At 39.3% G+C, this 27629-nt stretch overlaps 1 protein-coding gene across 1 annotated transcript; it reads left to right on the top strand.

The window, feature by feature from the left end:
• Positions 1-27629, top strand: RND3 (Rho family GTPase 3). Its single transcript, XM_081313479.1, has 5 exons — positions 1-367; positions 1488-1575; positions 16212-16321; positions 21523-21657; positions 25710-27629. The coding sequence occupies exons 1-5, from the start codon at positions 218-220 to the stop codon at positions 25959-25961; spliced, it is 735 nt and encodes a 244-aa protein (XP_081169605.1). The 5' UTR covers positions 1-217; the 3' UTR covers positions 25962-27629.

Below are 27629 nucleotides of genomic sequence, written 5' to 3'. Positions count from 1 at the left end.
GAGGTGGGAGCCGAACTGCTATTTCAAAGGATCAAACGAGCTGAGCCTTCCGTTTGGCAGTGATCCGGAAGATTCCTTTTTGCGCTTTGGATCGTTCCCTTTTTCCCCCCCTCCCCCGCCCCCTTCCTCGAAACCGGTAACTCGCGTGGTTGTTGTTGTTGTTTTTTTTAATCAGAGAGAGAGAGCGAGGGGAAATCAAAAGATTACGGACATCTCAATGAAGGAAAGAAGAGCTAGCCAGAAATTATCCAGCAAATCGATCATGGACCCTAATCAGAACGTGAAGTGCAAAATAGTGGTGGTGGGAGATACGCAGTGTGGGAAGACGGCGTTGCTTCACGTCTTCGCCAAGGACTGCTTTCCCGAGGTAAGTTTCCACCCGCCAGCCTCGGGGAATCTCTCGGAAGTTTGTTAAGCTTCGTCCCGGCTGCAGGCGAGACGGATTTTCCCAGGGAATAGCCTCTCGTGGCTCTCGGTTAATGCGGAATGCCAAAGAAATGCGACCTGATCCGGATCCCACAGTTTAGAAATTAGCTTGTCCCGGACCCGGGTTTGGGGGTGGTAATGGGGGGGGGGGAAGAGAGAGACTGTGATCATCAGGATCTCAGCTCTCCAAGCCTTTCCTCTGAGAGACTTTAGTGTAGCTCTGGATCCCGATTGTGCTGTCGGAATTAAAGCCGCTTCCTCGCTCGTGATTGATAGTGTCACCTAGCCACCCCGCTGGTGACATAAAGCCTTGTCTCCTTGGCTGATATATTAGCCCGGGACTTGGTTCATTGCCTTATAAATCACTAGTGAGGAAATGGACTGGATGCCTTCAACTTCTAGTTGCTGTCCTTTATCCCTCCACTCTTCAGAAACCACGCTTGGGTAAAGCTTTGCTGAACTTAACGAATAACAATTCGAGTTAAATGTAATGGAAATTTTGTAAATTTAACTTGTTTAAGTGAGGGGCGGGGATGAAGCCCTAAGAATCTGTTTAAAGCATACTTGTGCACGCAGATAAAACTCCAGCAGGACTTTGTCAAGCTGCACTGTAAAAAATATTTTTGTGAGGGTTGGGGAAGGAAAGAACAATCATGGGTTGGGGGGTTATCCAGACCTCCGCCCCCTTGATTGAGTACCGCAAAGGAGGCAAGATTCCTCGTCAGGGAACAGAATCCATTTTAATTTGTCCTTCTCCATCTACCCTGACCTTTGAACCGAGTGTGAACAACCGAGAGGCTAGGTTGACTTTCAAGACCTGAGAAGGATAAACTTGGTTGGAGGAGGGTGAACAGAGCCTGATGCCGCAGTGTGCACACGTTCCAAAGCAATAAAGGAAAGTGGTATAGGGATGACCCATGACTGCGCAGTCCCGGGGAAAGATTTGTGCTCCCTTCTGAGTCTTTGAATCTTCAAGAAGGAGGAACAAAAAAATGTTAAAAGTGATGTGATGTTAACTTTCAAGCGACCGTAACACTGTGCTTCTCTCTTTTGTTGCCTAGAATTATGTGCCCACCGTGTTTGAGAATTACACCGCCAGTTTTGAAATAGACACACAGAGGATAGAGCTCAGTCTTTGGGACACTTCGGGTAAGAGCTTGGCTGTGTAGCAGGAATTCTCCTTCTATTTCCATGCCATTCCAATGACTCATGGCTGCCTTGCTTCGTAATTATAAGGCTTCACTCAGACCTCTGTTAACACCCTAGTGATGAAGTAATTACTTGCCATCTAGAAGGCTGCCTTTTTTAGAGGGATATGTGCATGTCTTGTGTGTATATGTCAGATTTTTGACAGAACGCATTGTGTCCCCTCCTCCGTCCTTTCTTTGTTTTTAATTGTAACACTTTCTGCAGTGTGGTTAATGCTTTCATCGTGTTTACCTGATTCCCCCCCCTTTCCCTCTTATTTTTAATTCTCTCAAGGGTCTTAGGGTAATTAGCTGAACAGATGGGAGAAGGTTATACTGGCCTATGGTGAGCCATTCTTTTTAATATTTGCCTCCACTGCTGGGGGAAGCCGGCATGTGTTCTCCTTCTGGTAATGTGTGATTATATAGCCGCAAGAAAATGAGTAAATAAACATATGCCAGCATAGATTGGGGGGGTGTATGTGTTTCTCAGTGGGTTTTTTTCCTGCCATTTCGACATGCATTTCCCACATATTTTCTCCCCCCAAATATTCTCCACCGCAAAATATGTAGGAAGTCCTCCACTTAGTGGGTATGAGGTGATTTTGGCTTGGGGGTGTAATCCCTGGAGGATTTGACAATACATCCAGCAGGGGGTGGAAAAGCTTTTGAAATGGAATTTGACAAAAAGCTGAAAGAAGTTTAAAGGCAAACTTGAGTTTTGTGCCTGAGCATAGTTCAAAGTACAGTTAGGTAATTCTAGAAAAGGGGTGGTGACAAGGTAGATAATTGAGTGGGTTGCAGAATTTCAGCAGCTGAACAAACTTTATACCTTCCAATTGTTTAACCAGCAGCAAGAAAAGGGCTCTTTGTGCTGTAACATTTGTCTTGGGATCTCTAGTAATTTGGATGTAGACTTGAAATTGTCATATTCAGGTCACCTCTGTATGTAAGGTTAACTGAGGAAAATAAATGGCAGGAGTTCCTCTCATCTGAGCCATTATTGTTGTGTGTGTGATATAATTTGGTCACTTTTAGTTGCTGCTTAAAGTAGCCTTGCTTGCTAAATCTCGGAACCGTTGTTTTGTAGCAAGAAAAATCAACATAGTTTGAACTGACTAGCAATCATCCTTTGGCTTTCAAACAAGAATCATTCCCACCCTTACATGGGGATATCAGAGCCTGAACCATGGACCTCCTGAGTGATGGCCCTTCTCTTCCCCTGCCCTCCATCTTGCTAAATTACAACACTGGGAACCATTGCTGTCTCCCCCCCCCCCCCATGCTGTGCACCAGATTGTCTCACAGTCTTCCAGATGAATTTTCTGCCCCATAAATCATCCTCTTGAATCTTTTTTTTTTTTACCTTTCCACTAGGCCGGTGATTTAATGCTAGGTTTATAAATACTGTAATCTCAGCCCATGTTCTACCCTAAGGCAATAACATTGAGATGATGGGAGAAATTAAAGAAAAAAATGTAACCTGGATCATTTCTGAGAGACCGAGACAATAGTTGTATAAAGAGAATAATCTGTGTTTTCTGGTGGCGATAGACAGAGACAGATCCTTGCACAGTTCATTGCAAAGCTCTTTACAGATTTGGTATATATATTTATAACTTCTTTGAGACCTTCAGGCCAAATGTGTAAAGAGCTTTGCAATGAACTGTGCTAGGGGATGCTAGAAGCAATGTACACAGATACACTAATGCCCCTCAGGACTTTCATGAGGCTGAATTCTCTTCTAAAAGAAGTGGCTGGATCTTGTCTTCTCAAGAACCACTAGAGTCCTAGAGTCTGTCGTGGCCTAATAAAATCAGTCCCGTTTAGCAATGAAATACATTCATTCAAGCACAGCATTCCATAAAGAGCAAAACCAGGAAATGCTGGTTTTATTTATTAAATTTATATACAGGTAGCACATTAGCAGAGTATCTTAGAAGTCTCTGCTACGGGCATAAGGAATTTCACTTCTCTCTCACACCTTCTCTTCTGACTGATTTTATATATAAAATCCAACAGTGGAGATGAGAGCTATAAAATTCTTAATGCAGAACAAATACAACCTTCCTGGTTCACTGTCATTTATGATTATTTTTTTTAAAAAACCATGCTACTGAAGAAGACAAGGAGTGGGAGGCAAAGAAGGGTACAGGATGATCAGAACGAATGGCAAGACTATCTGAACTCTTGCATGTATTGCCTTAAGCTTGGTGTGTGTAAGACCACCCAGTGGGTTAGCATTCTTCCAAGGCAAAAAACCCAAAGAGGGACTGAAGAGGACGCCTGTTTACAGCCTAACACAAAGTACAAAGCTCTTGCTGGTTTTAAAAACACTTCTAAGTATGAGAGCAAACGTTTGTCTGCAGATTGCAGGAAGCAAAATTATGAAATCACATTGTGGCACAAAGGAATTGTCTGATGGGGAAGGGATGTTAATAAAAGTCCCAAATGGCAAGTCTGCTTGTCTTGCACATTGGGCAACATTTCTGCACCTCTTTTGAAGGCACCACAGTTAAGTTCTTTCTGCTTTAGCAATCTTCCCCATATATTACGGCTGTTGGCATCATTGGAATGCAAGCTTCCAGATGTGGATGACAGCTGGGAGGCCCACAGCTCTGATTTTCTTTCCTTTTCCCTCCTCCTCCTCCCTCCCCTACAGAGGAATGTGTGCTGCTTTTCTCGCTCTACTGTGATGGAACAAAATTAAAATTGCTTCTGCTACCCCATAGCATGCGAACAAGCATAAAATGGAAAAGTGCAGTGAAGGAAAATTAACATAAAAATCTCAGAATCTATGCTTGTATTCAAAGCTGGAGGTCTCCTAAAGTATGGTGCATATTTAGGGTAGTCTGTAGAAACATTTTGTTTTTAAACTTAATGAGTAAGAATTAAATTCCATTAAACCCAATGGGCCTTACTCTAAATTTAAGTCAACCACTTCAGATTAGGATCCTACTGACATATGTTAGTTATTCTTAGTGTTATAGTTGGTTGTCTAGTGTCACCTGCCCAGATATTTTGGGCTGTGGTTCCCACTGTTTTTGGCCTGATGCTCTGTTAGCTGGAGGTGAAGAGAATTAACAAACAGTTAAAAAAAATCTGGCATTTACTGGGTTAATTTTCCCAGCATTTTTGTGTTGCTAAACAAAATAGAACAATTTCTTCCTGGCATGAATCAAAAATAACCTTCCATTTCCAACAGGATATGATGAAACAGACTTCAAAAACTTTCAGGAGATTGCCTTGATTCTTAATTATGATTCTGTATCTGATTTTTTTTTGCTCATCTGTATCACTGATCTCTTCTACACTGCCCTCTGATATTTTTTAGGTGCTCAATAAATGGCCTGTAACTCTAAGACAAAAAGTAATCCTCATTTGTATTACTCACACTTGTGAATTACTGGGAAGAGAAACCTCAGTTTGATATTATCCTTCTCATCTTCGTTAAAGATTAGCATATCTTTTGCAAGCCTACTGTAAAGAAAGGACTTTTCTGTTTGCTAGACTTATTCTCATCTAGAGATTATAGGATTGCAGCATGTCTCTAAATCAAAATCTAGGCCTAGTGTGAACTGCATAAACTTTGCATTAAAGTCTGACTGCTCAAGTAGGACCAATATCAGAGTAGCAATAAATACCAGTAATGGTCTAAAATAGTCAACCTGTGATCTTCATAGTATGAATCCAACTTTCATTGTCATCTTTATCATTGGTTATGCTGGCTAGGAAATTGCGATTCAGCACACACAGGGCTGCATTGTCAACCCTGTTAACCACATAGGGGAAATTCTTCCTTGATTATGGAAGATAATTGGGGCAAAAGAATAGCAAAACAGAATAAAAAGAACAAAAGGATATTTTCCCACTGGGAAATCCCAAAATTGGTATAAGTTTACGTATGGGGGAAAAAAGTGATGTTCCATTATGTACTTTATTTAGAGTATACAACTAAATAAATGGCTAAAACAGTGAATTTTTATAGCTTCTTGTCTACCAGAGCTAGTCTACTGTATAAATGAACACAATTCAAGAAAATGATGCCTCACTTTTAATGATACCACTTGGGTAGTGCTCATTCTTCAAATGTTGGTTGAGGCTCCCAAAATATTTCAACATGACTCTTAGTCATTGAACGAATGGGTCTACTTTATTTCACTGTACATTTGGGATGAACATTCCTGAATGAGTAGTGTCCTCAGTTAACAGCAGTTAATTGCTGTTTGACCAAGTCTATCAATTTGGGGTTAAATTTTGTGCAAAGGTTTAGAAATCAACAAGGACAATAAATATCTGAATGTTTTATGCTTTAATGAGGACCCAGATTGTTGGGGGCAATTAAGCTGACTTTGTAATAATGCCGCTTGGGTGTGTGTGAAAGCCCTAATAAGCAGGCATATACATAGAATGAAGGCTACTGCTAAGCTTGTAAGCTGCCCTGAGTCTTTGGAGAAGGGCGGGATATAAATGGAATTAAAATAAATAAATAAATAATATCTATCCCTAGTCCTGCTGAGATTGCAAACACTCAAATGGCAACCAATAGAGTTATTTTAGAGCCATTTTCATGAAAGCCAAGAACTCATTTTTTAAAATGTGAGAGAGTAAAGTCCAGCGTTCACAGTGCTTTTGTGTCATAAATCTAGTAAATTAGGGAACAGGCAGCAAAGGCATTCTGACATGCTTAAAGCATCTATATTATGGGCAGACAGCCCAGCAACTCTCTCTTCCATCAAGGTGGAATCCAGCTTCTGATTATGTACTCCTGATTCAGGCTGACCTCTTATGACAGGGCCAGGCAATTTTTTAGAGACCAAGTGTGATATATATGACAATTGTGGAGTGACCAAAAATAGCAAAGTTGATGAGGCCACTTTATTCATATGAGTGACCTTGGTTTTTGATGGGAATGCTATTAAACAATCTTCTGCCTCTTTTATATCTAAAGTTCTCATTTCCCACCTCAAAATTGTGCAGGATTGTGCTACCTTGCTCCCCACAACCTGGGAGTTGTATACAACCCTGAGGTTGAAAGTTGCCAGTCTTGCTGTAAGAGGAAAGCCAGTTTTGGTGTAATGGTTAAGGCATCAGGCTAGAAACCAGAAGGTTTTGCCCAGGCAGTTATGGGTTCTAGTCCCACCTGAGGCACAAAGCAAGTTGGGTGACCTTGAGTGCATCAATCTTTTTCTCAACCCTAGCAAGATCATGAGGGCAAACCACTTCCAAACTCTTGCCAAAAAACTAGAAGGTTTTGCCCAGGCAGTTATGAGGAGTCAACATAATACAAAGGCACCAAAAAGGGAGGAAAAAACCCTATAAGTCAGGGGTGTCAAACTGCAGGCCGGACGCATCATCCGGAAGCAGCACCCACCCCATTGGCGGCATTGGCAATGGCAAATGACGTCACGTTGTGCGACATCAAGTGACGTCGCGAGTTTGACATGTCTGCTGTAAGTCATAACCTGTAAAATGCATTAAAATGCATTAACAATATTAATTTTATGCTCCACAGACAAAAGTACCCTCCCAAGGAGAGTGTTCTAATATTGTCTCATTAATCTAAATTGCACATGAAGTGTACCAGCCAGATTGGACAAATGACTCTCTTCCCTGTTGCAGTTACTAGAAAATAATTTGCTGTAAATTATTTATTCTTTTACAATCTTATTATACAGCTTGTTGCCACAGAAAATCAACTAATTTTAGCAGCTTTATTTTGCTATATTTTATTAAGAACTCAAAGCATCTGAAAGGTGTATCCAGTGAAAACTGTATGTGTGTTTATTTGTTTTTTTCTCATCTTAAATACTATCTATCGCATCTAGCAAATGAGTTTTATATTCTGTTATTCAAATTGTTTTCAGGCATTCAGATTTCAGTTATATGGTAACCCAGTGCTAAATCATAGGACATTGAAGGTGGCTAATATATGAATTTTGATTAAGTTTAATTACAAGAAAAACACAGTGGCATACCAAGAGACCTTGATGACTTTCAAATTAATTGATTTTGATATTAATCTATTAGAGCAGACATGTCAAATGTATTGGGACTATCTTGCCATTGCCGGCAATGGAGTGGGCATGACAGTCTGACACCCCTGTATTATGGTAATCCAAGCATAGTTTTCCTAGATAGGTTGGACTTCATTTCCCATAAATCCTCAAAGAATGTTACCATAGATCAAAGTAATTTGTCTCCTGAAGCATTCTGTGGCCTTTTGGAATGTTGGAGTGTCCTGCAAATGTATAATTTCATGGGACATTTCATCATCTTGATCAGTTTAGCAATTAGCCACTAGTTTCCCAGATAAAATATTAATCACTGTGGATTGTCAGTCTTCCAAAATGTTATCACATTGTCTTGGAGAAAGGGCTTAATAAACTCAAACTGGGTAAAACTTCCTGTCTTCTGAAAAAGAATATGGTAAACACTGATTCCTTTGCAATCATCAGGATTGTTATACATGCTAGAATTGATTTTAAAAGCCATCCATGATAACTTAATTGGGTTTAAGAAAGCTTTTCATGTGTGACATCTGGGAGGTAAGCATTATAAACTGACAACCATTCAGCTTAGGGAACTGTTTACTGGAGGCAATGGGTCAGCCTTTCATTCCTAGATCAGTGGCAGATCCCTGATCAAAATAGAGATAAACAGTTACTACAAGTTATTGTTATACGTTCAGCTTCTACTTCTACAGCAGTGGCATTTTCTGCTGCTCTTATATTTTACATTTTGTGTTTAAAATTAGCCGTGATGGCGCAGTGGTTAGAATGCAGTATTGCAGGCTGACTGCCCATTGCCAACAGTTCGATTCTGACTGGCTCAAGGTTGACTCAGCCTTTCATCTTTCCGAGGTCAGTAAAATCAGGACCCAGATTGTTGGGGGGCAATATGCTGACTCTGTAAAACCGCTTAGAGAGGACTGTAAAGTACTGTGAGGCTACATATAAATCTGAGGGCTCTTGCTATTGTGCTTATTAGACCAACTTTTCAATGATCCTAAAATGATAGACAAGCTTTTGTAAGTTTATCTGAAAAATCTTGATCAGGCAGCAAGAGGGAAAATCTGGGAGAGAAATGGTTAAAATGAAGCTAGAGAACCTGCATTTAGCTATGTCAAGTTGACAAATGGGATCAAGATCTTTCCTAATAACAAAGATACCAACATATGGAATGTGTGTTGTGATGTTGTGACACAAGATCTGCTCTGGCATTTGTGTTGCAACTTGGCATGCAAATACATAAAGGAACAGAGTTTGTGCTGCGATAATACCAAGACACATTTCTTTATCTCCCTCCCCTTTATGGAGAACTTCATTATCCAAAATTGTTCAAGTAATAACTTTATTTATGACCAAAAAGATCCAAGCAGTAAAGTACAAATGCAATCTGAAATTTAGCATTAGATAAAACAGTTTAACAGATAAAATAATTGATAAATATTACAGAATACATTGAAAATTCCAGCTTGTTGATGTATTCACGAAGTCTTTGTTTTATAGCCATAGTTAAAATTTTGGCTATTGTCAAATATTCTTTCAAAAGCAACTGGGAAGAAGACCCCCCCCCCAAGATTGACTTTCACCCTTTCCCTCTTGGAAAACCTAGCTTTTACTTGGAACTGTCACCAAATGTACCAATTTTTAATAGGTAGAAAACAAATAGAATCTGGACAGTTATTATATGAATAAAACCTTATCTAATGCTAGTTATTTTTTTTAAACTACCCTCACATTTTCTACTTTGTTTTCTACTTTGTTTGAAAATTTCTGAAACATTCCTGTGTTATTTTATGGGTTGAATTCAAAAATTACTACTTTGTAAAGCAAAATGCTACTTCTTGAATAGCCAAGATGTAAGCTTTATTTTCTGGCTATTATTGAAGCCCTGTTGTGTGCCATTCTCTGTCAAAAACCCAGCATCTGGGACAGGGGTGTCAAACTCAATTTCACTGAGGGCCGCATCAGCATTGTGGTTGCCCTCAAGGGGCCGGGTGGGTGTGGCCTGGGTGGGCGTGGCCTACTGCGTGGGCGTGGCTAGAGTGCGTATGGCCTACTGGGTGGACATGGCCAGCTCTACATCGTTCACATCAAGGGTGCCTATGGGGGCCTGGGCAGGAGTGGGACAGATCTGAGGGTCTCTGGCAGAAGGAGGGTCTCTGGGCCAGGGCCAAGGCAGTGGGGGCCGTTCCCTCACTGTTCCCAGGATGGCTTCGCGGGCCGCATCCGGCCCCCGGGCCTTGTGTTTGACATGTCTGATCTGGGAGAAAAAGTAGTTCTTCTTTTGCTTTGCCTTTATATAAGTAGGCATGACCCAATTATATAACCAAATGCATCTCAGACCATGATTTGCTTAAAGCCCATTTATTTTAATACATACAAAGTTTTGGCATGCGTTCTTGATCTCATCAAAACAGAATAACAGACCAAACAAGATTTTAGAAAATACTTCCACTTACAAGCAGAGGCTCCTTGTAATTGTAGTTTACCTTTCATACCCTCATGAAACTAGCTAGCTTTAGGCCGGAAGAAGAAAGTGGTCATGTCAAATGTTGCTGAACTACAACTTCCACTGCTCCCAAAACACATGGACAGTGGTGAGAAATGCTTATAGTTTCATGTTATCTGCAAGGCCAGAGATTTCCTACCCCTACTTTATGACCTTTGGTTTTGTTGTAATACGTAGCCTACATTTGTATGGTATAGATTGGATAGAGAATTATTTTTGCCTAGAGCAACCCCCCACCCCACACTTCCCCAAATGGTTATTGAGACAAGCTAATGTGTTGTTGGAGAGACAAGCTTGACATGGAATGTTAGCTTCACAGCAGTAAACTTTGACATCAGAACACAATGTCAACACTGAACGCAGATTCCTGATCTCTGTGAACTTCATTGATATAATAAATTCTGAATCCAAATATTCATTGGATGTACAGTGATCAACTCAATATGTGCCATTTCAGTGTTTTGGGTAAGGTTTCAGGGTTTTTTTTTTAATCATCTTGGGGAAAGATTGAACAGACTGCTATTGAGCTGTCTTGAAAAGAGTCTCTTTAGATTTAGCACACATTCTCAAGATTCTTCAGCTCTGAGGATTTGGTTCTAAGTAAAAAGGTTGGGAGGATAAAATGCCCTATTGAATTCCATCTTGATGCTTTTGTTCCTAAACTGCTGTCTTACTTGGGCAGAGATAAAGGATGGCTTTTGAAAGAAACCAGAAAATTTCTTGGGAAACATTCTGTAACTATATATTCTTGAAGGATGCATCGTACAGCAACATTCTTCCCTCGTTCCCTCACATTTTTTTCCCCCAGATAAGAATGCCAGATAGTTTTCCTCCTATCCTTGGATTCAGCAAATTTATAATTAAATAAGGTGACTCTGGCATATCAGTATATCATTCATATACATGTACATATATGGTGTGTAAATCTCCTGGGAGATGACTGAACAGTTAGGTATGTGTCTAAAGAATTGTTATTATATTTTTGGGGTGAGGCTCCTCATTCTTCTCTTATGCAAGCAATATCTCTGTCCAAACCTTAGAAGTTAAGGGTTCGTCATGCCTGGACTTGTCTCAAGAATCTTCAAATGAGAAGAGAAGGTGGCACCCATGCTAAGAGCTATACAATAGCTGTAGGTCGGAAATTAAAATATTATGCATTTCCCCAAAATTAGTTAAGGTTGTATATATGCACAATGATAGAGCATAATATCTGGCTATCAGTGATTGCACTTGAGAGAACAGTGGTGTTGGAATAGCAGCTTAAAAGTATGTGATCATTGTTACATTCTTTAGTTGACTGTAGGTGTGCCATAAAAGGGATAACTTAAGAATTTGGGCAGCTAATTACTTGTTGCCAGCAAACAAAAATAGATCTAATATTGAGTTTTAGATAGGTTTCTTAAAGGCTACCTATTCTTTTATCAGGAGAGGGCAGGTGGGACCAATGACTTTGTCCTTTAAAGATATGCAAAGCAGATTGTAATGGCCAAATCCAGCAGTTTGTGCCTTTTTCTTGAGGGAAAGCCCAAGTTGGAACAAAAGTGATCATCTGACTTTCTGGTTGTGGCTTGGGAAAGGTCAGCAGAAACCTCTTGCAACTACAACTACCAAAAAAAAACCCCAACCAGACAGGAGGGACCATTTGGATACTGAGCTCATCACAAGAAACCGTGGTTTGATATTGCATCTGAATACACTATAAACATCTGTAGCACATCAGTTGCAGGTACCTGATGATTAAGGGTTAGAGAGATCAGAAGGGGTCAATACTGTATTAACTTAATTGCAAAAGATTTCAGCTTTCATATCCCAGGGAAAAGAGACTGGTGGCATATTATGGGAAAGAACCTGGCAAGATGTCCTTGGTAAATTTGTGTTAGGCAAGGTTAGTTATGTTTGTTTAAATCAGGGGTGGGGAACTATGGCTCTTTTACGATCTGTGAACTTCAACTCCCAGAATTCCTGGCCATAGTTCCCCACCCCTGGTTTAGATGGACAAATAATCTCACTTGATTTAAGACTATCTGTATCCTCCAAGAGTAAGTCACTTTTTAGGGGTGAGGGTTATGTTTTAACTCTGAATGACCTGCCACAGAATAAGTCTCACTGTTTACATTTAAGCTCAGATAAATACATTGTTCCACAAATGTTTAATGTCTATTAAACATTTCTATCACATTAAGAATTGTATTGTGGTAGGCTTCTTTGGAGTTATTTTAGCATAGGCTTTCTTCTCCAGATGTGAATTCTTTGGCCAGCTTGATCATTCCTGAGTATTCTGGGAATTGTGTACACATTTGGACAACAGTCCTTCGGGAATAGGGCGGTATAGAAATTTAATTAAATAAATAAATAAATAAACATCCCTATTTGGGATAAGTCATTCTAGAAGTTACTTTAGCTTTGAGGAAGGTACACACTTTTCTCTCCAGCAACCCTATTGCAGTAGTAACTGTTCTGCCTATGAAGTGTTTGGCCATGTTGCCGGGTTCATGCAGGAGTCAGTGAAGCAGTAGTGAGATACTCCAGCTTTATTGTTCCTGTATAAAAAGTTAGCTCTGGTGTTGACACTATTAACACACATTGTGTAGAAGACCATTTGAGATGCCCGGCATCGTCTTTTTCTCAGTTCCTGATCCAAAACCTACAGAAACGATGAGAAAATTATGCCATCAGTTATGTCCTCATTGTATGCACTGTTTGAAAGAGGGCTAATGGAACTGGGTCATGTGCAAAAAAACTCAGGAAATTCGTTCTTCCTCTAGAACTTTATTTTTATTTATTTATTTATTTATTTTATTAAATTTATATACCGCCCTTTCCCGAAGGACTCAGGGCGGTTTACAGGGCATTTAAAACAACCAATACAAAAGTTAAAAACAAATTAAAAAAGATTAAATCATCCCTAGAATTAAAAACCCCAGTTAAAAATTCTCAGCCTGGGCCGGAGAGCATTTGATTCTTAGAATGGGAGAGGTGCCTTATATTAATTAGCCTATGTCCAGGAGCAACCTTCTCCAATCTACACATAGGCCTGAAATTAAACTTGAAAGGAAGTTGCAGATCAGCTTTTCCTGGCCGAGGCTTTGCTCCATATGTTCCTGTTTCTTTCAAAAGCAGCATTCCTCAAATTCCTTCCATCTGGTCCAGCTGTCCCTTCCCCCCCCCAGATGAGTTCCTTTTGCTGTTTACCTTAAACACCCTGAAACAGCAGAAGGTGTTTTATGGGGTGGGGTGGGGGCATTTTGCAGAGTGCTCTCTATCCTGCTAAATTATAATTTTATACAACCCCTAACTCATCTGTAGCATGCTGCAGATTTAAAATATGACTAGTTCCCCAAAGCCAAATGTGATCTGATCACCAAATGTTTGCGTGTCATCTTCCAGCAAAACAGTATGCAGCTAACTATTACCCAGTGCATTAACGGAGAATGTCTGCCAAGAGAAGCCCCCTTGGTGGTTAGCACGGCACCATCCCTGCTAAGATTTGGCTGGCTCTCAAGAGCCTTAGGGTGTGCTATACAAAAAAAAGGATCAGGAAAAATAAGGATCCTCTTCTTGACCAACCAGGAAATAAAATCTAGCCCAGCGAGGACTGAGCATATATGCAGTAGTCACCATGTGCTGTTTGTCATTTTTTTTAAAAAAAGAAAAAAGGATCTAAAAAGAAGTATGGAATAGATTGTCCTACTGGTTGATTGAGTTTCTTCAAAAGGATTGTTTTTTTTTCTGCACCATTTTGTGGCAGGTCAATGATAAGTAGGAGTAAATGTGTTTTTAAGGATGCAGACTTAATTCTTCAGATTCCTGGGAGAGAGACCAGTCAACCATTTAAAAATACTTAAGCCACTGACTTCTTCAAGAAACAGCCTGTTCTAGCAGGCTTTTTAGTTTCATGGGAACTGCTTGCAAAGACAGTGTGGCTGGAGGCGATGTGGAATTCTGCATTCCAGAAGACCAATTCCCTCTAATGACCTATCATAGATTTGAGCAGGTAATTAAACTGCGGGTACTCCAAAGGATTCTTTTAACTGATATATGATCGAAGTGACACTAGAGATGGGACGGAGAAAATTAAGAGTTACATGTAAAGGCAGGCCAGACTTATGGTGGCTGTGGCCAAATAACTGCTTAGTGTAGGGACTTAGTTATACCCTTGCTGCATATCTGGTGACCCACAGAGCTGTGGCTAGCCTGATAATTCTATCAGTGTTATCATAATGACTGTATAGAGTCAACTATACAGAGAGAAGCAACCAGGAATTAAGGAGAAACTTCCTAACAGTGAGGACAATTAACCAGTGGAACAGCTTTGCCTTCAGAAGTTGTAGGTGCTTCATCACTGGAGTTTTGTTTTTGTTTTTTTAAAAAGCAACCATTAGACAACCACCTATCTGAAATAGGTACAGGGTCTCCTGCTTGAGCAGGGGGTTGGACTAGAAGACCTCCAAGGGCCGTTCCAGCTGTATTCCGATTGTCTAACTACCAAGCTTCAGCAGAAAAGTCCTATTGTCTTTGTGACCTCATTGTGGCCAAATACATAGCTTCTTGTTGCCCACTCTGTAGAGATGGGATGCTAAGCTAAGTGAATGATGGCTTTGATCGTAGAGATTTTTCTCTTTTTGTAGATGTTGTTTCTGGCTAGATGATACCAGTTATAGGCAGGGAACATAAATGAGATGTGTGTTGAGTTTCTGGTGGTTGCATTATTGGGTCACAAGTTGGGACAAGCTAAAGGTGTAAGTGCATAGAGTTTTACAATTAAAATTCTTTGCTTACTGATGGTAACTGGTAGCAGCAACTCCATTACTTAAGCAAGGCAGTTGTAAAGTGCAGTGTCACACGTCGGCACCAACTTGTGATGACAGTTGTGGCAGTCCTAGTTGCTGTATTCAGTGAGTCCCATGTGGCTGCAGCCTCTCGTGGTCACATGATTGCCATTTGTGACCTCCTACCAGCTTCCCTATTGACTTTGTTGGAAGCTGGCAATGAAGGTTGCCAATGGCATTCATATGAATGTGGGCTGCTGCAGCAGGACCCATCATAGTCCCCATCATTCAGGGCTGTCGAATAGTCACTGAGTGAACAGTCATTCAACATGAAAACAGGATAATAATAATCAACCAGCTGATCTCCAGCACTCTTCTTTGTAGCAGCAAAGCTCTGCAGAGTTATAGTAGTTGGATATATAATAGGGAGATTAATGCTTGGGAAGGATCAGCAGCTTTATGGGAATAGGCTAAAGTATTATATATATTTTCCCTTTTTGGAACTGGGTATTGCAAAAGTAATGCTGAGAGTATATTTCTCTAGGGTTCGGGCTTGAAGTGAACCTAATATAGTGTTGAGATCTAAAATTCAATCAGGTTCTGAAAAACGCTGAGATAACAATAACTGAACCTAACTACATTAGTCATGCAACCAGAAACTTAGAGGTGTGTGTGTCATTTAACTACAGCTGTAGACCTTTTAAAGGAAGGCAGACAGCTCCTGGGCTCTGGGCATAAATGCAAGAGATTTTAGTGAGCTTAATCATGTTTTAATTCTCTGGGGAGACGAGAACAATTTCAAATTGTTGTTTCCCGTCCAAACTGTATGTGAGAGCTGTTTCTGGGCAGCAATGTTGCACATGCTTCATTTATGGCTAGGTGACTTATCCATAAGACTTACCCATGTGGGATGAAGAGGATCTGCTTGCCCATTGGTTGCCCTATGTGGTTATGCCTTCTCTGTTAGTAAATGTAAAACATGTTCAAAAGATGGTGACCATTTCATCTAAATGATACAACCTTTAATTGAGAATATGGAGTTCTGCTAATTCTGATGGATGATAGAAACTTCAGGGTGAGGATCAGGAAGTCATGGTACATGTGACACATGACAGTTCTCTCATCTAGTATTTTCCAGATTGGATTGGGTTGCAATTGTCATCAAGAGCTGAAGTCTAGTGCATTTGGGGAGCACACGATTAGAAATGATTTGTCATGTGCCATGATTAAAACTCTTGGGGCACATAATTTTGTGATATGTATGTGTGTGTGTTTTTCTATTGTATAACCCTAATTTAATTTATTCTTACAGGGTCTCCTTATTATGATAATGTCCGCCCACTTTCCTATCCAGATTCTGATGCCGTCTTAATTTGCTTTGACATTAGCCGTCCAGAAACTCTTGACAGCGTATTGAAAAAGGTAGGTGTTTTAGAAATGTGCATATCTATGAAACACTACTGTTTTCATTTTTATATATTTAAATACGTGCTCTAGGCTGATGATTGCAAAAATTCAGCTACTATGTAGACTACTATGAAAATATAATAAAAGAATAGTTCATCATTTTCCCAAGCATATTTAGCTCTTGATGATAAGCATTGGGCATCCACTTTTGTTTCTCTACTTGGGGGTTTGAGTTCAAACATTTAGCTTAATGCTGGGAGGGATCAAGGATGTATCTCTGGGTCTATATATTGGCCAGGAATCGTAGCTCAGTAGAAGAACATATAATCTGAATCCTGGAAAACTAGATTGTCAGTCTAGGAATCATAGCTCAGTAGAAGAACATATAATCTGAATCTTGGAAAACTAGATTGTCAAAATCCCAGCATCTTCACCATTGGCCAAGCTGACAGGAACTGCTATAGACTATAGCTGAAGAAGAACAGGTTCCCCATTGGTTCAAATTTAGTGTAAGGCAATGTTATTATTAAACTATTTATTGACAACAGAAAGAGCCATTGCCCTCAAAAGGAGGAGAACACTGAAATTAATATCTGATCATTAGTCAAATTACAAACTCTTTTTTTAAATTGACTAATATGATGAATTTCTTACAGCTGCTTACTTCTTAAAGGCATGAAGCATTGCTTCTTCAACTTTCCCTCTTAAATATAACATTTGTTTTTAATTGTTTTTATATTTTATGATGTATGCCACCCAGAGTCATTGGTTAAAATGGAGGGGGGGGGGCTGTACAGAAATCAAATAAATAACCCATGAATTAAGTACTCAGAAGCTGAAATAATTTGGTTGACTCAAAGAAGGTGTTCAGCCTAGGCCGCAAATTAATCACTGTTAGATTTGAGTAGAATTTTATTTTTATTAATTGCAATATGATCTGACATCTTTCTTATCTCATACATTATGAATAATTGACTATTCTCTCATTGATAATTTTCTATATTTTGATGTTTAATCCTAACATTGTATTAAAATTTCATAAAATGTTAGGAAGAACTGGAGATACGTCAATAAATAAAACATACTGAGGAATATCTGCTTTTAGTAATTATTTAAAACTATTGAAGATTAATGAAGAAATGACATATGTAAAGCAGCCAGAAATGTAATTGCAAGGGACTAAAATTAGAAGGATCCATCTTTATTTCTTTGAATTATGGAGGGACCAAAAACATTATTTGAAGAACCAGTCTTAAAAAAAAAGGAACATTCTCCTCTCCTGTGATACTTATAAGGAGAAGGAGGATGTCTAAGCAAGCATTTGTAAAACTGCACGAAGGTGGGATCTCAAGACAATGAGATACATGAAACATTATTTTCTAGTTTTCTTAGATGCTTTTGCACAAGAATACTGTTCCCCTGTATTTTTTCAATGCAACAGGATAATGGTTAAGAACCCGTGTCCTTCCAGATGATATGTCTGTGGAGATTCTCGGTCATGGTTGTATCAAAAGTGTTTTTTTTTTCTTTAAAAGACAACTGGATTGTTTTTTCCTTGGGGAAGAAAAAGAAAATGTTTCGCTTTTCATCCAAGAAGCTTCATCAGTTCCATCCCCCCCCCCCCGCCATCAGAACTGATGAAGCTTCTTGGCTGAGAAGTGAAACGTTTTCTTTTTCCTCAAGGAAAAAACCAGTTCCGTTGCCTTTTGAAGAAAAAAAAAGCACTTCCAGAAGACACTTTTTTATTGAAAAGTTTTAAGATACATTTTAGAATACAACCCCCCCTCCCCCATCCCCCTCCCCTCAACCCTCCCCTCCCCCCTCCCCAACTTCCCAGAGCTAAATACAGGGTATAAAAATACAAACAAACATAATCTAAAATATGCAAACAACAATAAAATATTAAATTCTATCGCACTTTAACTCTTAGTAAAATAACTACAAGCTAATTATACATCATATAAATCCGTTACTTATTCAAATGCTAAATGAAACTTTTTAGTCCAGAAGACACTTAATTTCAGCTTCCCAAAACACTAGAAGCAAGCTAGAATCTGCCATTTAACATAAATGATGAAGGCCTTGTTAGAATCCTTTTCTTCCCCTTTTGCCCTAAGGAATAGAGTGGGGAGATTAATATTTCTCCCTTCCAATATTTTTTTTTAAGTAGGGCCCTTTCATATTTACTTCCAATTACAGAGGTGAATGGTGTTAAAATAAGAAAAGTTCAGGTTCCAAAGTGACATTGTGACTTACAGAGAAACCTGACAGATTTCTGTATCTTGGCTTCTGTTTTTTACCTTCAGCCTCTCTAGATCCCAAATAAACCTCTAACTCCAACCTGCGGCATAAAGGTTTCATCTTACAATTTAAAACCCATGGTTATTTATATCCACCTTCACATTAGTATTGCTGCAGTGGTTCACCTGTTAATCCTCCAAATATTGCTAAACCAAGCAGTATGGTGAGGAATGCCAGTTCAACAACATCCAAGTTTCTGTCCCCTGTTTTATTATATAGGAAGTAGATTTCTCATTACTTTCCAAACAAAAATATTTAGAGAAATGTTAGTGCTAACCATGATAATCAATTGAAGATAACTTTACTGGGAATGTAATCAAGCAAATTCAGTCTATTATGTTCAGTAGGTCTTAAAGATAAATAGATGGGAATTCCAGGAATTAAGGGATTTGAACAAGCAATATATTCATGTATATTAGGTGTGCTTTAGTTTTAACCAAACTTTCAGCCATAAGGAGAAGTAAGGGAAAGCACATGTGATCTTCTACATATATTAAAACAGGGGTCTTCAAACTTGGCCCTTTTATGACTTTGGACTTCAACTCCCAGAATTCCTCAGCCAGGCACGTTGGCTGAGGAATTCTGGGAGTTGAAGTCCACAAGTCATAAAAGGGCCAAGTTTGAAGATCCCTGAATTAAAAGAACAACTGCCCAGGCTTTGTATATCATTCAGTTACCGTGTTTTCTGTGGTTAATTGTGACTAAATTGGATTGCATTCTTTTTTTTTTCTTCTTTTCACTGCATTGCTGATAACACATTTTGTAACGTAGCCTGGTTCTAGAATTGCTGCTGATTTAACACATTCCATCTTCTGCAGTGGGAAGGAAATATATACCTAGATGCTTGCTGTTAAGCTGCTTTATATTAAAAAGCAAGTCAGTTTTCACACTGTACGGACTGGCATTTTGTGTGTGTATGCATGACACAGGTTAAGACCACAGTTTAATCTAATGATTACAGTACATGAAATTTAGGGAGCAGTTGAAACTTGTTCTCTCAGAAACTCCCATGATTACTGTAGATCTGTGCTGTCGGTTGATGCGATGACTCAAACGCAGGGCAGCTGGGCCACTATCTTTTGGGGATGCTGAGGCTCATCTTGCCAGCCTTTCTTCCTCAGCTCTACTGGAGTTGGATGGGTTTAAATTTAGCAGCACTACAGCAATTTAAGATTTGTCCTGACAGGCCAAAAACTCCCATTCTCCATAAGATGACTTCTGCTCTTTAGTGAACCATAAGAGACAACTCTGCATAGAAACAGAGTGGTGGTGATAGTGGTATATATGTAAAGATATATAGATATATAGTACCTGTAAATAGCATAGACCAGGGGTCTTCAAACCTGGCCCTTTTATGACTTGTGGACTTCAACTCTCAGAATTCCTCAGCCAGCCTGGGAGTTGAAGTCCACAAGTCATAAAAGGGCCAAGTTTGAAGACCCCTGCCACACACACACACATCTTTCTACTATGTTGGATGTGGAGTCCTTGGTGGTCTCTGAGCTTGGTTGTTTGCTTGTAGACATTTTATTACCCGACTAGATAACATTATCCGGTGTGGCATTTGCTCCCTCTTTATATACAGTAGCACCAAGGTAGCACTGGAGATTTTTAGATAGAGTGAGCACCAAGGACTTCGCGTTCAGTCCTGAGCCATATGTATATATTCTCTGCTATTGGGTATATGTATGTCTTAAGGGTAATTAAATAAACTGGAGAATATAATAGACTCGTTCTCTCACTTTCTCTCTAACACCCATGTATGTCTAACCTCCTGCTAATCTAAAGATTTTCATCAGCATCCTTCACTTTTCTTCTTAGAGTAAAGGTTAGGGAAATAAAATTCTCATTTCAGAATGGTGATTTGCTTGTTCCTCCAACATACAGCACAATCACACTCAGCCAAGATTGCACCCGGAGAGTGGGGGTGAGGAGCAAAAGAAGTAGATGTAATGACATCATCATACAGGGCTGTCTTGGAATCCTCAGTCCATGTCTCTCATTTTTAGGAAGTTTTTTTTTAAAAAAACAACGTTTCTAGACCTATGAGATCTATTTGCTTCAGAGCCATCTGCTGCTGTTATTTGGCACTGGGCACCACTGGGAGATTTTACATTGGGGGAAAAAAGGAGGGAAAGGAGGAAGAGGATGATAAGAGAAAGATATTAGGGTCAACATCTGTGGCCAGAGGTTAAAAAAAATGTTGAAATTGAGGTCTTGGCAAAGCAGTAGCCATTGTAAACCACCCAGAATCAGTCAAGATAATGAGATGGATGGCATACAAACTGAATAAAAAATAAAAGAAAAGAAAGCTCCAGCCTTTTTACATATATTTATCAAAGGGACAGGACTTTGTTCACCATGCTGTGATTACTTTTGATTTTTTTTAAACTCTGTCCACTCCTGTGGATGCTGGAGCTACTTACAGTCCATGGATTGTACTAATTCTGCACTCTTTGATGTAGTTGAGAACATTGGTCTGTTGGGGGGGAAAGCTATTGAAATCTAATCCATGCATACTTAAGGATTCATACAAATTTGACTGGAAGAAAAGAACTTAAATACTAGGCATCTGCAAATGCAGATGATGTAAATGATGCAAAAATTATTGAATGTCCATCCTGACACCACAAGGTAGATTTGAGTCCAGAATAGAGCAGAACCTTACAATCCTATGCATGTTTACTCAGAAAAATAGTGTTATTACCTGTGACTGATTTTACTCATAGATAAGGGTGTGTAGGATTACAATCCAACACTATTTAATACTTTAATTGGATGCTTTACTGTTACATAGCACTTCAGGTATACAGCTAATCATGATAGGGATTAGCACTTTAAACTTCTCAGTGAAGCAAGATGTTCTACTTTGTTCTTATGGCGTTGGTAAGATCAAGAATATCTTATTTTTACAGTGGAAAGGAGAAATTCAAGAATTTTGCCCCAACACCAAAATGCTTTTGGTTGGCTGCAAGTCTGATCTGCGCACAGATGTTAGTACGCTTGTAGAGTTGTCCAATCACAGACAGACACCAGTGTCATATGATCAGGTAAGTTCTGAAGGTTCCATATTTTGCTTGTTACTTGGGCAGACTTTTCTACTGATGCTTTCCATCACTATTTGTAGTACAGCATGGCAAAGACAGACATATAACATTTTCACCATTCATAATTGCTACAGCCACTGAGAACTTGTGTTGAATTTCTTGAAACCAGAGAATATGAATTATTGACTCGTGGTGCTCGTAAAGTCATTGCTTACTTGCAGAGCTCACCCTGCCTTAAGAGAGCCCAGGTTCAATTTGTAGTGTGTCCGGATAGGGCTACAGATAACTGAAGTCTGAATTATTAGTGCAATAGTGGTCAGTCTTTTTCATCTGGGCGCCTGCACATTTTTTTTGAGTTCTGTCTGGGGCAACAGACATGCATATGGACCCCTGTTTCCTTTAAAGGCTTCCCCTAAACACAAATGAAAGTCTACAATTTTGGTTCCATTCATTCTGGTGGGGGTTGCAAATAAAGTCCTGGAGGAGAATAAATTTGAGCGGCTGGTTCCCCAACCGTTCCTAATAAAATGTTCCTCAGTAAGTTAGCAAAATGGACTAATGGACTGACTCAGGGAAGGTAGTCCTATGGCACAGGCTCCACATTGGACCGGAAATCATAATAGAGAAAGTGGATATTTTGTAGGGAGGTTTTACTTGAACAATCCCAGTATTGCTACATAGATTGTGAAGCTCAAAAAAAGAAAAGAAAAGAAAAAAAGGAATGGTCTATGCATGAATGATTGCATGTTGCTATGACAACACTCATTAGCGTGTTAGGTAAAACCTAGTCATGGTGGTTTATATGAACCTACCCATTGCAGCTTATTCCATAAGTTGTGTTTAAAGCAAGCTGTGACTTCTGCAGTATATAAAGAAAGCACAACAGCAGAAACGTGTTTACACGTATCTTACCGGAATCCAATTGCTCAACAACCTCTGAGGACTTCATGCAAGAGCTTTTGTGTGAACAGAATCCTCTTCAAAAGGAAATGGGGTTTTCTCCCCTTGACAACTCAGAGTATAATCTGCAGAATATGTTATCAACAACTGCAGGCTTTGTGTCCCCCTCCCTCTTTTCTGCGTTGCTTGAGCTAGATTGCTAAACCGGGCAGGAGTCCATTTGGCTTCAAAATGTTCTCCCTTTTGTGGAAAGAGTGAGCTGAATGTGTATTTCCTTTTGTCACAAAAAGCAATAAGGCAAGAAACGGCTGTTTTTCTTTAAAGAAGCAAAAAAGTAGGGAGTCTGTCTAACAAATGTCTGGGAATTACCATCCTTCTCCCCCATGAAGATGGCAAAGGACTTGTTTATATTATCATAAAGCTGCATCATCCTAAATCTGATGTAACACAAGCATCAAATAATCCACTTCCAGAACATTTCCTGAGGCAAATGGATTCAAACTGCATTGAAAACACTAATTATACTTCTAAGAAAATTTGATTTCAGCTGGCATACAACTGGTTTACAATATGTGGACTTCTGTTGGTTGTTGAATACCAAATCACATCAACCCTAGCCAAATGGTTGATGGTGATGAGGTTAGGAGCTGCAGTCCAGCTATGTCTGGAAAACAACATAGTTCCCTTCCAGTCTTGAGGTTTCTTCAAATCCTACAGCTTCAGGATATTTGTCAACCTTTTTAGGTCTACCACATCTGATGAGATCTTGGCAATATTGTTACAAGAACTTGTTAGATAGTGCTGAATGTTCACAAAACTTCCCATGAAATTTTGGCATTCCCCCCCCCCCCAATGATTACATCTCAAAGGTGATATTTAGATATCTGCTAAAAGCAGAGAAGCAAAACAATGACATAGCTTATGTCATTAGTCCTCCCTATTTTTTAAAACAAGTTACAGATGAAACCATTTTTTGTCCTGAAGTCACGGGTATTAGTTCAATTTGAATTGTCAAGAAAATAATTAAGTTTTTATTTTCCACACAATGTTTGCTTTCTAAATTTTATCAAGCTGTGACTGAGTCTTATGAGCAAATTTATTCCTATACAGCAGGGGTGTCAAACTGCTGGCCCGCGGAACAGTTGCATCATACGGAGACCACACTTATCCCAGCTCTGGCAATGCAAAAAAAGTTGTGATACGTTGCAACACATCACGTGACGTGGCGAGTTTGACACCCCATGCTATAAAGAATCTATAGGAATAAATAGGAATAAATACCTACAGTTTACAACATAGATGAATACCGTGATCAAATGGGGAAAGAGTCTTTTTTGGTTCATAAAGGTGGGGTGATCTTGATAGTAGTTTCAAACTAGAATCATATGGCTTTAAATCGGGGCTTTATGGTATACAGCGTGACCACAATCTTATGCCTTTGAGGACTACATTTTTTGTGTGCACCAAATTGTAGCTTTGTAAAATAACATATGAAACAAATATGTCTCTGTGGCTTCCCATTAGTGCTGGTGAATTTAACTTTCTCACTGCAGATTGATTGTCATGGATAATCCAAAAGCTATCTGGTTGCCCCTTCACTTGTAATGAGACAAGCCATTTAATTATCTTGATTTATTTTTCTCCCGAAACATTTGAGTTTGCACAAAATTATCCAGCTTTGCTCTGAGAGTCAACTCAAAGTTCCAGCTCTTATTAGCTAAACAACCAACAACCTTTGGTTTCTGAATGCCTTCCAGATCATTTCCGTTAGGCATGAATTTCTCCAGTGACAAAGTACACGAAAGATTTCCTAATGTCAGTAGCGAGACTCGTATCTGTACAATTGGAATGTGCAAACTGTTCTAAGTTCTAGTTGAACAACATTTTTCCCCTGTCCTGGCTGAGCAAATAAGCATTAGAACCCCAGCAGGAAAGTCAAATATTTGTTTTTCTTCCAGTTTTACGTGGCCTGTATCCCTTCCGGATGCTTTAAGGCACTAAATGGCTCAGAGGAATAAAATTATAAATCTGATTGATAAACAACATATATCTTGTTTATTAATTGTTGGCTTAGTGAAAGTTGAGGGTTTCTAGAAAACACTGTTCTTTGCCTATATAGTATAACAGTAGACTTTTCTGTGTTGAAGCATATATGGGTGATTTTAGAGTCAATTACAGGTTTTACCAGTCTTGACTAGCAATGAAAAAAGGTGCCATCTGCTGTCCAGAATCTTATTTCAAGGAGCTCTACCCTGTTCCTTTAAGAGAACAGAGAAAGTGGATTAACTTCACCACATTTGGATGGCTTGCTTCATCTTTTGAACCCAGTTGGGTTTTTAAAGTCAACAACAATAGGTCATAATCTAAACTAGCTGAACTATTCAACCTTGTATTTAGGGGGAAAGATAGCAGACAGCCCAAACCCCAAAGACTACATTGGTTGCCCCATAAAGAGCGGTCTGTACCACAGTAGTTAAAGCAATTTGCTCAACTTGGAAGAAAAATGTGTCTTTGTCTGCTATATTGGATCCGTATATAAACCCATCATATAAAATTGTGCTAGGAATCTTTAGATCTTTTTCCCCTTGCTGTTACTTGTTACCAGTCATATCTAATCCATTTCATAAGGTCTGCTGATGAGCACACACAGACACTTCACTGTAGGATTGCTGATAGGAACATGAAATGTTCAGACCATTGAGCCAGAAATTAGGATCTGGTGATTGTTGCCTATCATCTGGCTCTGTTACTTCTCCATGAGTACTCTCTTGAAATAGGTGTGGTTCAGTAAGAGCTGTTTAAAAAAATGGGACTGTTGTTAGGCTATCAAACTACTTAAAAATTCTACTATCTAAATAGCTGTCAAAGATCATTTAAGGCCGTAATGTGGACAATAAGACCTAGGATCAGCCTTTATTGGTTGAGTGTCCTCCAAATTCATCAAGGTTAAAATACCTAGAATTGGCTGTGCTGGTTGGGATTCTGAGAATTGTAGTCCTAACACATCTGAATTATATCCAGGTGTAGAAGTCTGTTTTTATTTGCCTAATTGCTCTATATAAAAGCAGTATCCAAAAGCAAATATGACTTTGTTTAGATTTGAACTGATTTTTAATGAAGGCTAATATCTGCTTCTCCTTTGTCTTTCTTCCTAGGGTACAAACATGGCCAAACAGATTGGAGCAGCCACTTATATTGAATGCTCAGCCTTGCAGTCCGAAAACAGCGTACGAGACATTTTTCATGTGGCGACCCTAGCCTGTGTGAACAAAACTAATAAAAATGTTAAGCGGAACAAGTCTCAGAGGGCAACAAAACGAATTTCACACATGCCAGGCCGGCCAGAACTCACCACAGTCACCACAGATCTGCGGAAGGACAAAGCAAAGAGCTGTACAGTGATGTGAAAACTCAAGTTTCTCACTCAAGATGGCCAAGGACCATGTGTTTGGGGGGATAGATGACAACTCAACAAGAAGTGCCCAGTGAATATGGCCTATTGTGTGGGCATGCCAATGCTTAAAGGCCACAGTTTCCCCTTAGTAGACAAGAACTGTACTTGAGGGGTCAGTATGTAGGGAATCAGTGGGAAAAGATGGATTCTGAAGGGTTGTTGAAGCTACTTAAATGAAATACCAAATATGAACGAAGCTATTTGAATGTGCTAACATGGCTAAAGGATTAAGTAGCATCCAAGAAAATGATGTTCTGGAGGAAGCTTATTTTCAGTCTATTTTGAATACCAACTTTGATTCTGATTACGTTCTACATGATACTCTCAGATCTAAAGTCAAGATTTTCCTACTCCTTTCATTGTGAATTTTGGCCTTGTGATGCAGTTTTAGTTTTTTCCAAAGAATATATCTTTGCCTTTTAGTTGAACCTTAAAAATAGGAAGAGTTATTCTGGAGAAGAATGCTCTTAGACTTTAAAAATATGTGTTGTGTGAGAGGATTAAAGTGAAGGGAGAAATTAAACACTTTTTTCCGATTGTTCAGAAGCTATTATTGTGAAAACACGGATGGATGGATAAGGAAGAAAGGGTTTTAAGAATCTCTTTTTCAGAGCAGATCTTGGATACGATATCTTTCCCTTCATGTTGACCATCATTTTGAATAATGGGCTGAAAATTAAGTTGGATTTCAATGGCTTCCTCAGGAGTTGTACACAACAAGAATGGCATAGATGGGAAAGTAACCTCCAACAAATGGTGCTAAGAGTTAGTTATAAAGGAGCTTAGTCTTACTGCCCTCCTAACCAGCTCTTTTTGTGTGACACACTAAAGTCTTACACAGCACTGTGTGTAAGAGAGTAAGTGCTGTTTTGCTATATGACCTTTTCTACAGTTCTGTCCTGGGCATTTTCTGTTTCAACTAGCACATGAGCCAACCGTCTCCAATTAGCTCCATTAAAATGTATCTCAGAGAGAGAGAGAGAGAGAGAAATGGCTGCATATGGATGACCGTCTCTTATTACACATTTCTGTTTACTTGTAATGAGCACTCTGAGGAAATGGGGAGGAGGAGCCCAAAGAATGTTGGAGCCTTAACAGGTCCCATGTGGAAACAGGATATTGCATTAATCCTGAAGGTCTAATGCAAGCATATCCAGACAGTGATCATTAAACATTACTTGGGTGACCCAGATTCTGTCAAATTCCTTTTCCCTGACTGATGACTATTGTTACATCCACTACTAGGCCAATCTCAAAAATAGTTTGCAGATGTTGTTGCGCTTCGGAAGACACTGCAAATCTCTGCCAAGGATGTCTCTCTGGCTTGTCAAAAGCCAGCTTTTTCTCCAATGCTTCATTTTTGAAGTACTTCCACACAAAAGGTCCAGATGTATTGCCACCGTGATAATAACGCTTTTGATGCAATGGTATGCTTATGGCAGTATTCAAGCAAAAAAGCTGGCAAGTGCTTTCCGTATTTAAGTATTGTAAAATGAGAAATAAGTTAACTGTTTCAGCAGAACATCACTTTTTAACAAATGTTGGTCACTTTGTATGGTTGGTTATTGTTTCTGCAGTATTTATTTTTCTTTTAAATAAAAAAATGTTTAGTCGTTGATTA

This window comes from Vipera berus (genome assembly GCF_964194415.1).
Source record: "Vipera berus genome assembly, chromosome: 1".
NCBI lineage: Eukaryota > Metazoa > Chordata > Lepidosauria > Squamata > Viperidae > Vipera > Vipera berus.
Note: the sequence above shows the minus strand (reverse complement) of the source record. Positions and strands in the feature narration are given on the sequence as shown.